Genomic DNA, 12,170 nt, shown 5'->3' on the forward strand with positions numbered 1-12,170 from the left:
GAAAAGGTTTTCTCCCTACTACCTGGTGAGTCTGGCCAAGTCTTTAGATTCTATCTTTCTGTATATTTTGAGGAAAATGTGAGATGAATGGAATCTGCAGCATGAAGGTGTGCCCACTTACTCTGTTTGCTGCACTATCGGCATGGTGCCAAGACGAACATATGAGCTCTGGTCATCATCAACTCTGCCTCCCAGAATGTCTTTCACACTGAAGTACTCCATCAGGTCGAACCCTGCAGCAACACAGGAAAACAGCCCAGTTGGACCCCAAACAGTCTCTGACTTACTTTCTCTGTCACACACATAAATAAGCACAGCAGGCTCTCAAGTCTTGAGGTTGACTTATTGCTTTGTCAGATTTCTGGTGATGTGCTGTTGTTTAACTGGGTCAGTCCTACCACACCCTGCAGCCGCTCTGTTTGCGGCTTTTCTGGATAAAATTTGAAATGGCCTTCTTTCTCGAATAAATGGAAAATTTGGCTGTTTGTTAGGACACTGAGATGTATTTTAGATTTGCTGCCAGAGGATAAAACTAGTGGCCATCGCTGGTGAGGCCCTCCTGTGAGTGTGTCCACGTGTGTGTACATTTCCCTGCAGCGTGTGATTTGAAGTGGTTTAACCACAGACTGTACTTAGGTGGTTTAGAAAGGAAACTCCCTTTTGCAAACAAGTACTGTAGCCATGGTGATGCCAATGAGAGGAGAACTTATGCAGTTATAAAGCTGCTAGTTAACTGTGTAGTTCTCACTGGAAGCAGGTGGTTATGTTGTGTGACACTTTTGAGAGGATAATGTGCCATTATAATGTCTAAAAGACGTGCAAAGCTTCATGGTATTCCTGCACAGTCTTAATACTGCAGGGAAATCTGTGGGTTGCAAGGTTTCCAGTGGGAATATTAACACAAGCACACTAAACCTTCAAAGAGGAAACCAGAGTGGTAATGTGAGAGTCTGGCAAAAGCTTTGTGGATGTCATTAGAAATAGCCTGGAAACAGGTGGTAAGACATACAGGCCACTGCTCCACCTTTAGCAACAGAGTAAAAATTAACCTTAAGAACAAGAGCTGTCACAAATGATAACTGAGGGGCTCCGCTTCTTTGTCTCTTAGTAAAGAGTCTCATATTCACTTTTGGACTCCGCATGAGCGCTCTAATCTGTGACAGGACTGACCAGAAGATGGTGCTGTTTCCTCTTTGCCTCAAAATACAGAATTAATCATTTGTGCTGGGGTTTTGTCACCATTATTGTTGACTATCAGTTCTGGATATAAACTAATCTTTATAAGGCAGCTTACTTATTACTTATCTTGGTCCCTAAAACTGCTCTCATTTTAAACTTTCAATAGATGTATCTAAGCCATGGAGGCAACATTACTCACTAAGAATTCAAAGTGCAGGAATGGCCCCATACAGGTATGTATGCTTTGTCCCAGTGGGGCAAAAACAATGTACCTTTAAATTTTGTAAATTTTTATGCCTTTTTGTCTGTACTGTGTAGGAGGTAAAAGACAAATCCTCAAATTCGCAGACCAAAAACATGCAAACTCCGCGCAGGAAGGCTTCTGCTGAAATTTGATCCAGGAATATTGTTGCGGAGAGGCAACCCTTGTATTCCTGGCCAATAGATAAACAGAACACAGACATAATAATGAAGGTATGCCACAAACTATGACTGCAGAGCTCAAGACTGAACAATGAACAAATCAACATTGTTTCATGATAAACACTGTTCTATCGCCATGTCAACATCCTACGTGAAAATGTTGACTTCCATTGAATGCAAGTGTATTCTCTTTGCCAGAAAAGTCTGATCAGGTAAAGGAGCTAAACCATGGAAATTGAAAAAAAACCTGCAGTCTGTTTGTGCAAGAGATTGCTGATGTGACACTTTTCCTGCACAGCATGTTTGAAGCTCATCGTACTTTTCGGCTTTCCTTCCATTCTTCACTTATCTGCTGGTTAGGGTTCAGTGTTCAAAGAACAAGGTTAGAGTTTAAATCAGCGTACAAGGTTAGGTCGACATGTTACAAAATATGTACATAGGTAAGACGGTTATAAAAATCTAAATGGCTTGGGTTTCTACTTTTGTTTTATGCCTCGTGTTTCTCATCATGTCCCATGAAGGCTGCCCAACAGAAAACAAGAGCCTGGGTATATGTAGCCATCTACATTTTGTACATGTGGACAAATATATATATATTAAGAAATGCCCTGAATAAGCTCAAATGTAAGCTTTAATCCATTTACCTGCAGGTTCAGGATATTAAAGGTACAGTTATGGTGGCGCCTGATGGCTCAGCCGGTTGGGTGGACATCCCATGTACAGAGAAAGTATGTCCTTATGTTAGCCTGTTGCGCTTTGGTGCATGTTACCTCCCTGTCTCTGCCCACCTTCCTGTCTCTCTCTGCTGGTTTATTAAAGACCATTAAAGCTGAGAATTAAACAAAGGTCCATAATATTTACCTGAGTTGACCACATGTATACCTTACGGTGTACTATTCTGCTAACAATACCTCTGGGTACAGAAGTGACACCTCTTCTGGTTACCAGAAGAAGAAGTATCTCTTCTTCTCAGTGTGTATGAATCTGAGTGTCAAAGAGTAAGTGCAGTGAATAGCTTTGCATATTTGTTGCTGTTATAGGGCCACTGTTTACAACCTTAGATCTATATCAAACAGAACATTTGCAGCTTGTTGTAAAAGAGATGAGGTCAGGGTTAACCTAACCTTAACCACTGAGGTCTAATAATAGAAGAGTGATGCTGAAAGGGCTTATTTTCCTGTTGAATCTGAGCAATATTCAGATATTATACCCTAAAGTAGAAAAATAAAAACACTTTTGCTAACTAACAACTTTGAAAGTAAAAAAGTAAATTTCTCAGTTCTTCCCTTTCAGCCCTCGTGGTGCTTGTCTCCACAAAAGTGATGTTTCACTGGTTATCAGTTGCTCGAAGACGCCATGCAGCTGCGACTTTTACTGGACTCGATACATTCTGTCACCACGCTTGTGTGGTGCGCATTGACTCACCACACCATCTTTCTGGCTGCTCAGGGTCCATCTGAGCACAGAGCTGTAATTTGGACTGGCAGCTGACAGCGTATAATCAACCCGAAAAAAGTTATTTTGGAAAGCCAAGACCGACCAATGGGGTGATCTGCGGCAAAAGCCAGATGAGTTCACTGACTGGGAAAGGCAAATACATGCACACAACGCTCTTTTGATCATAGCAGATGGCAGCATTTGTGCAGTAGATAGTGAGAACAGAACCACAGAGATGCTTCACAGCCTCCTGTGTGCACTCAGTATCCTGAGGGGTCAGACGACTGTCTGCCTGAAACCACAGGCCTCTTGGCTGTTGAATCATAATCAGTGGCAAATGGTCCTGACATTTTTCAGACAGCACTGCACTCTCTTTGCACCACTGTAAACATTTTTTCGGGTAATTATAAGTGGGAGCTGCCGGAGTAGTGACAATAAATCCTGCATGTCTGATACTTTGTATGTAGAAAACTCTTATGTGCAGAGTCACAACCTGAAAAAAGCACTTCGCTCAAGTATGTTTGACAATGCATGCCTTAAAGTTAGGATGCAGAGATCAAGTTACAACACTATGGAAACACCCAGGCATCTTTACCATGTCAGTGTTCAAGACCTCAGACCGCCGTTTGATAGCATTCTGCCCAAAGTGGGGCCCACATCAGATTTTTAAACTAATTATGACATAACTGTCTGTGTTGCACAGGAGTAATTGTTTTCATTCTTTTTTGCAATGTGCAGCATCTACAGTAAGATGAAAAGTGGATCTGCTTTGGCCTCCTCATGCACTCCTGGTAATTCCTGGACCATATCTTGGGTATGTTTTCTAAAGAATAATCAAACATCATGGCAGCATCAAGGATTTATAACTATTATAGTGCCTTGGGAACACTACAGGCACCACATTTCATTTGGTGGTGCTTGCAGCTAAATGTAAAATTAACATAAATCAGAGTAGGGTACATTATATTTACAAATTTTACTTTTGGTTACAGTTTTACTTTCTGGAGGTATAAGACCAAAACAACAACAAAAAACGAAAGGATTTATTCCATGCTTGTGACACAAAATGGGATGTTTGCTTCTGTAAACAGCAGCTTTCAGTGATTTATCGAAAGTTTACTCTTATTTCCTTTTGCAGCAAAGCGGAAAAGCAAAACCACATAATTAGCACATGCCCAGTGACAAGAATGTGATAATGTGTCTTTACAGTGTGAAGAAATGCTATCATCTCTGATCATGAACACACTCTCTTCCTCTCTGTAGCCTGCCGAGGACTAAAGGGTTGACCAAAAAGTCACAATGCAGCCAAGCTGAGTTCACAAAAGAAGAAATAAGATAGAAAATAGAGGCTTTATCTGTCGGGTATGACACACCAGGTCTTAAAACACTTGATGATTGTCAGATGATGCTGAACGAATTGTGCAAATATAGTGTCAGTACATCCAAAACAGAACTGTTTCAGTCCCTCTCCACCAAGAATTGCGTTTTCAACCTTTTTAATTTGTCTTTAAGATGAGCATATCAGTGCTACGGCTGAGGATTTCTGCTGTGAATCTACAAAGCACCACCGACAGTTGAAGAAAAGCGGGGTCAGAGAGACATATGCCCCATACAAAAGATTGGAGGAACCAGTACTAACAACTTGGTGTGTGGAACTTAAAAGCTAATTTGCAAACACTGCGAGTAGCCTTTTAAATTAGAAGATAACCCAAGCTTCGGGGTGAAGTTAGCATAAGCTGTGAGGAGAGGAAGGTAAAAACAAGGCACAGTGAAGAGGCTCGGCTTTAGGCCTTGCAAATTAGGAGCTTGGAAGCAAGCAGGGACCTCATTCAGTTGGGAGCCAGGAGCTTGCTCACTGTGTGAGCTGGAAGATACTTGAGAAGCTAACAGAGCTAACTCAAGCCCAGCAAAGCCTCTGGCTCTCGCAGTTTTTTAACCATCCTGCAGCAAGACTATGGTAGCTGTTTTTTCAGCAGCTAAGTCTGCAAACTTCCATAGTGATAACAAATATAATTGTGGTCTGCAGCAAAATGTCAGTTCATGGCAGCGTCATACAGTTTACCGTTTACATTTAAAGAGATCTAAAAAAAACATTTAGTTTAAAACAAATAGATATTCATACAAATATATATTCAACTTATTTAACTTACTGAGTTTGTTTTGCTTTCGGCTTGATAGAGGTATGTTAACTTCTTGGTTGTAATGTTCTTTTTACTAATGTACAATATCTAAATATGTTTTGAGAGCTAATTGCTTTAAATGTTCCTGTCATACTGCAGATCATGGCCTAAAAAGCTTAATAAGAGCTGACAGTCAAACATTGTACACCCAAGAGCATTCAGTATGCTAAACAAATACCTGCCTTTTATTATGTATCAAATATCTGCCACGGTCATCAGTCTCTCATATGATGGCGCTCTCCTGAAATCTACAGCTTGAATAGCAGCGTATGAAATTCGTACAGACATTTAATTCCTTTCCAAAATGTATCCATCTTTCCCGCTTACCATTTTACTCAGTGGTAACCATGGCAGCTTCATGACATACAGTTCTTGGACTATAATTCACTTGCCAGCTGGGATCTTTCCGTGTAAAATTTGCTTGTTATGTCTATGTGGAGTTCTCCAGCTGTTGTTCTGGTTTCCTCCTACAGACCAAGGACATGTTGGGTTGCTCAACTGGAGACTTCAAATTGCCCATAGGGGGGAAGCTTTTTGCTGTGAGCGTGAGCTGTCATAGATTGGCAACCTGTTAATGGTGCACCCCGCTTCTTGTCAGCACTTGACTGCAGGATTGAACTGAATATGCTGAACATAAATTATGGGCATACATAAAAGATAGATTCAACCATGTTCAATTGTCAACATATATCATTTTTATTCATTTCTCCAAACACCAAGCCAGTAAAGTGGCCTGTGATCGTTGATATGTAATGCTTTTTCACGCATTTTTCATTTAACTAAAAAAGAGTCCATTAATATCTATAAGACAAAGTGTGAACCTTTATCAGTTAACCAAAGGATCAGATAACATTGTGCCAGCCAAGTGTGTTAAGAGTCAACTTTTCTGAAACATAGCTCTCAGTGTGCTGACATCTTGTTTCTTGTACTTGGACATAGCAGGAGTCTAAACAAATCATGCCAGTGCATCTGTTTTTTCTCTTAGTGTGATGGAGGTGGGTGGGAGACAGACAGGAACTCAGATCTCCCAAAAGACACTCTTGTAACAACATCCGACCTTTCTGGATAAACGTTATTCAAGACCTCCGAGCATAAGCCTTGAACACAGCCGCCTGGACAGTATGAAATAAAATCATCAGCTGACTTTCATCTAGCAATGGGCAGAGTTTAGTTTGGACTAAGTTAAATAACAGTTGCATTTAAAGAACTGCATTTATGTGATTCCACACTGTACCTGCTTGAAGGATGTGTGTAACATTATTTTAAACAGGCTTCTGTAATGTTCTGCTGAGAGCTGCAGGACTCAATAACACCACACTTGTGTAGTTGTACAGTGAATGTAAGAAACATAACTTGCAACCAACTTGAGAACTACGAGAAACAATGAGATAATACATATCCATGGTTTCTCGAGAGAAAATATAGCTATATTATGCTCTGATGACTGGACTGTGTTTTAACAGACAGAGATAGACTATATGTATAAATATATATGTCCAAATATGCATATTTATATATATGTAGAGAGAGAGAGATAGATATACATGTATACACACACACACATATATATCAGCACTAAAAGTATGGGTAGGCTATGTATGTCTACGCCATCAAGAAGCTACCAGACTCCTTTGACAAAACTAGCTTTAAACAGTCTAGAAAGGTAATGTGGTGTTGCTGGTCCACCTTGTTCTGCTATGATGTTTTAACACATTAGTTTGGACACCAACATGTCATAGTAACACAACATGTCTTGGGACACTATCTTGTGCACCCAGACATGAAAATAACCCCATAAAGGAACACAGATGCAGGGGCCATTTATAGGCTAGCATGCCTAGCAGTACTGCTATGAAGCCACTGTCATCTGTGGCTTCTCTGGTCCTCACTAGCAGTTAGGCGTCAGCTAGCAGTCACCCACCAAGCCTAGCAGCTATGGCTGCTTGAAACCGTAGTGGATGGGAAGGCCAGTGACAGCTCGCAGGTCAGAGCCACGGCTGTTAATGACCATTATCTCACTTGAATGGTGAGCCATGCATTTTTATATTGTTGAAAGTGATAGACAGCAAATAAATGACTTTTCTGATACTTCCACTGGCATGTGGCCAGTGTTATTCAGTATGTTTGTGTGTTTACAGTCTCTGTTGTCGTACCTGCAGAAGCTAGCATTTGGTAGGAGCCGTTGGTTAAGTTTCCATAGTTTGCCCTAGCATTGAATTTCAATGGCTCCACACTATGTATGCATATAAAGCCACACCCAGAAAGTAGTCAGCAGTGGTTTGTTCAATGTCTTTTTGTGGAATATATAGACTGTTTGTCCTCGCTTTTCTGAGACTGTAGGTAGTGCTCTGCAGATTCAAAGCAGAAATCCTCTGTGTCAATGGCACATTTTATGGACATGATAAAAGGTCAAAATAAAACCTCAAAATTTAGTGGAAGTACTTTAAACTCTTAACTTTTTTACTTTTACCAAACAAGCAGTTGCTGGCAATAGCATCATACTGTCAAAGCTGGAGACTTCGCTCTCCTTGATAACGTTAAATACTTCCTGTTAACATAATTAAGTATTTTTATATTGATGCAGATATTACACATTTATTGCAAGTTTGAATGCTGCCTGATAAATATTCCTGTTGTCTGAATGGACTGAATCTAAGAGCTGCCTTGAACATTAAAGAGAATACATACATCCCTAAAACACAAACATTTGCGAAATGATTTGCAAAGGTATTTTGTTTGTGCAAATACAGATATATTGTGTTTGTACGATGGCAGTGTCAAATAGTGCCAGAGAAGTAGCACCTTCAAAGTCATGAATAAAACCAATTTACTCTCCAATCAGATAGGAATAGATGGAAATTTTGAAAGCTGTCTAAATCTTGGCAATATAAAGTGCCTCTCTTTGTATAGAAATAAAAAGACCAAATGTGGGTGTGTAGGAAATGCTTTGAAAGTTGAAGCGTCGACTTTGTGGTTGACAGGCAAGTACTGCCAGCACTGTGTGTTGCCGTTAGGAAAGCAGCAGTTTGCACATACCTGGAACCTCTTCAAGACCATAACTGGTGCTGTCGGGCTGAAAGCGATCAGGTTGGACCTTCATCTTTGGACACAGGACATCTGAGAAGAAAAGACAATAGTTCATTTAGGCGTGCTATCAGGCAAACTATGATGCTCATAGGTGCACAGGAAGAGAAGTGTTCAAACGCTTAGGATAACTTTGTAAATTCCAGTTGGAGATCTAATCATGTGTTCCTATTTAATTGGAAGTGGAAGCCAACCAGAAACCTTCTGAGGGTTCACACAAAAAATGGGATGAGGAGCTGGATTGTTTGTTGTGATTTCAACAGCGCCACTGTAGACTGACTGCTCTCTTTTTGCTCTATCTCATGTCTGATGTCTGAACGCGTGAAATTCTCTGATGGTTAAATGAGGGGTGAGGCAGATCTGCTAGCAAGGGGAGGTTTTATATTTCCATACACGCATATTTCAGTGATGGTGGTGACAGTGAGAAAGGGAACACCTTCAGGTTGAGTTTTTATTTGCAGGAGGGGTAATTTTCTATTTGTGTCAAGATGCCAGCTTCCCTACTATAGAGTGCAGAGAGGGACAGTTTACTTTATTAGAGGTAAATGTTGCTTAAAGATGTGAAGACAATTTTAAAAGGGTTCACTTTAATTATCTTATTGAAATGTCAGTCAGTTGGTTCAGATCATTTCTTCCTGGCTGATATTTTGCAAGGTCTGCCGTATTCTTTCTTGAAACCACATATAAGAATAATCAGAAAGTCTCTCAGCAAACACTGGCAACATGCATGAGCTTGTGCCTCATGCGCAACGTGAGCTCATGGCTACACGTATAAATAGTGCTCCTCTTTGGGCACATTCTTTCATGTAATTTCCAGTCATTCTAAGCTTTTTGCTGTTATTATGATAAAGCAAATTGTTAGGGTAAAAGTAGAGAGCAGGGTGCGATTCTGTCATGTAGTGTGAACTGACAAGAAAACACGAGAAAGGATGCTTAGTAATAACACACGTTCTATCTTGGTGTGTTATAACTACTCCTTAATGACAGGCTGCTGGGTGTCATCCCTTCACAGTACATGGGTGACAAAATCCCATGTGAAAAGCACAGAATGCATTGTAATCACATGTAACACCACTTTCTGGGTTTTTTTGTATAATAGATAGTCATGTAGCCAAATAGTCATGCTATATAAGTGCAGGTGCCCTATCAACCAATAAACAAATTAACTTGTCACAGTTGTTGGGGGAGTCGGTGCAATGAGCAGGTGGTAAAAGACCTACTTTGGGTGATGGAAAAATACATAGCAATTTCACAACAAAGGCTCAAAAAGTGTGCAAGAGCTACATTTTTCTTCCTCAACTCTATAATGCAACACATCGTGCCATTGATAATCTTTCCACTCCCGCTGCCACATGACGACATTAAGGTTTGCCATGTAATGATAACAAGGGTTGTTTGGTGGTGTTAAAACCTCTGACCTTCAAGTGTGAAATTGCTGTTTCAAATTCTGATCTGAGCGATCCTTTCACTTTTCTACTTCCATTATTTCTTACTTAGCTACATTGGTCCCATGCGCTACTAGTTGGGAGTTAAAAGTACATGGTTCAGGTTCAAATGAACGTATATGGTTAGGTTTAGATGTTCAAAAATAAGAAAAGTATCCTTTTTCATGTACTATACTCACTGGTTGCGACTGTCACACAACGCTACCTGACACAGTGTTGCCATATCACAATTTTTAAGCCTGGATGGTGAAAATTCTAAACCTGATCAAAACCAACCACATTCAAAGGTCCAATGTGTCCAGTGTAGAGCTATAGTGCCAGCTGGGGCGCTGTGTAACCTAAATGGTTGAGCAGGCCATTATGTAGAGGCTGCGGTCCTCATCACAGCCAGTCAAAGTTCAAGTCCCAACCTGTCATACGATGGTACCTCTCTCTTCATACTTTCCTGCCACACTCCCAGTGCTGAACTACTATAAAAAATCTCCCCTTACAAGTGCGTAGGAAAATAAGAAGTGGCTGAGAAAGATTCAAAAGACCTAATTCTATGGCCAGAGTTTGGTTTGTCCCCTCTGATCTGCCTTTGCTGACCAATGATGGAGTAATGATGAGGATGATCTGAGGCATTTCTGGATGTAGATGACTAAGTCTAAGTTGGTAAAACAAAGTTTATTTTTAATTTTCATGAAATGAGCACATACAGTAACTGTAACCACTAATATTCAGTCTCATTCATTGTAGTAGCAAGTAGCTTTGTTAATGTTATTTCACAGGGTGTTTTATTAAATTCAGCTGAGTTTTTTCATGATTCAATCACACTCTTCAGCTCACTCATTTTTCTATAAGTGACCTGAAAGATTGATAACATGTCATAAAAGAGTCTTTCCCTGTTTCAATGGGAAACGTCTTAAATGAAAATCTGCACCTTGCCAACCAAACTGTCAAAGTAAAAAAATAACTTAATTTCTACTTTGATGCTTTTTATTTAGATTTAAGTCGATTTGTAGTTTCGTTATTAATACTCACAGGACTGTTCTTTTCTTCTTTTTTTTTTACTTTTGTTCTCACCCGTATCGTTGGTTTAGACACCAGAAATACTTTGTTAGGAAAAGGAAGAGATCATGGTTTGGTGTGGCATACAGCCTTTTAAAACTCTGCATGTTTGCTGCACCAAAGACCGAGCCCTTCTGGCTTAGAGACGTTACGATTATACGTATCCGTGGTTTCTGGAAACATAAAAAAGCAACACCCTCCTGACAACTGGGTTAGACTCTGATTTCTCTTACTCATCAGCACAGCCTCATATTATGTTTTTTTTGTCTTTTTTTATGTCTTTCTTTTTCTCTTGTGAATTGTCTCAACTACTACTGGATGTACTGTAATAAGGGTATTTACACATAGTGCCTAAGTGTCAAGCATCATCATCAGTAAAACTGCAATAGTCAGTGTTTCCATCAGCCTCAGATGTACTTTACTAACACCCTGCAAAAACCATGATGGCATTGTATTTTCTGTGCTGTCTATTGTCTACACATATGGTGTCATTAACTTCATTGTATCAGCAAGCACTGAAAACAGGAAGAAACTAATCAAATGGCAAATAAAGGAAAGAAGTGCTAAATCCCATTTTCACATTGAGTGAACTCTATAAATTTCCATAAAGTACGATTCTTTTAATTCTTTTCCAATATCAGTCTATATTTCCAAATGTCTCATTGCCAACAATAATGCTGTAGATGGACGTAGTTTCTCCAAATTAAATCCCATGTCTATCGAGACAAACTAGGATTTACTACTCCCTCTCATAACTTTTGGCAAATTTAAGCTGATGAATAAAAAATTAAAACCTTTCACCTGTCACACGTCTGGATGAATTTCTGGCAACAGGAAATCGGGATGATGTCATTGGTTTGTGTCTAATCGGTTCTGAGGAAATTCTCATGAAACTGTAAGCCAACAGCCTGCCTGCATTCTCCTGACTCATAAGTACGATCTGTGACTCAAAATACACTCCAGCGTCCCTAAATTGGGCCAACTACTTGTACATCAAGTACATGTCTTATAAAATCCTATAATTTTCTTAAGTCACAGCTATAAAAGTCATCATGTCAGAGAGGCTATGAATCTTTATTGCTGTTGTTCATGTCAACATGGCTCGTCTTTCCGCACCATGCAAAACCAGCGAAGTTAACTGACAGCATTAGTATAGCTTTCAGTCATTCCACAAGGAGCAACACTGTCTCTTTCATTTATTTGTTTAACTTTTTTTCATTCAAACTGTTTGAGTCTCCTAACGTGATAATAGAAGACCTCCCAACGGATACTTGGTTTATATTGTTTAGAAAGCCAGCCTGTCAACCAAAAATTACTATTCTGTGAACGAATGGAAGTGCGTCACTCTTATTTAAAGACAGCGTTGTTGCAC

The 12,170-nt window shown here is 39.9% G+C and overlaps 1 protein-coding gene across 1 annotated transcript in view; it reads right to left on the reverse strand.

The window, feature by feature from the left end:
- col22a1 (collagen, type XXII, alpha 1) overlaps positions 1-12,170 on the reverse strand; it is a 66,104-nt gene that overhangs the window by 47,135 nt on the left and 6,799 nt on the right. Inside the window, exons 4-5 of the mRNA XM_072369882.1 lie at positions 8,256-8,336; positions 122-233 (exon numbers count right to left, since the gene is read on the reverse strand). Of these exons, the coding sequence (XP_072225983.1) occupies positions 122-233; positions 8,256-8,336 (193 nt within the window). The remainder of the gene's footprint in view (positions 1-121; positions 234-8,255; positions 8,337-12,170) is intronic.

Source organism: Leuresthes tenuis, unplaced genomic scaffold (genome assembly GCF_036924035.1).
Source record: "Leuresthes tenuis unplaced genomic scaffold, fLeuTen1.0.hap1 SCAF_18, whole genome shotgun sequence".
NCBI classification, from domain to species: Eukaryota; Metazoa; Chordata; class Actinopteri; order Atheriniformes; family Atherinopsidae; genus Leuresthes; species Leuresthes tenuis.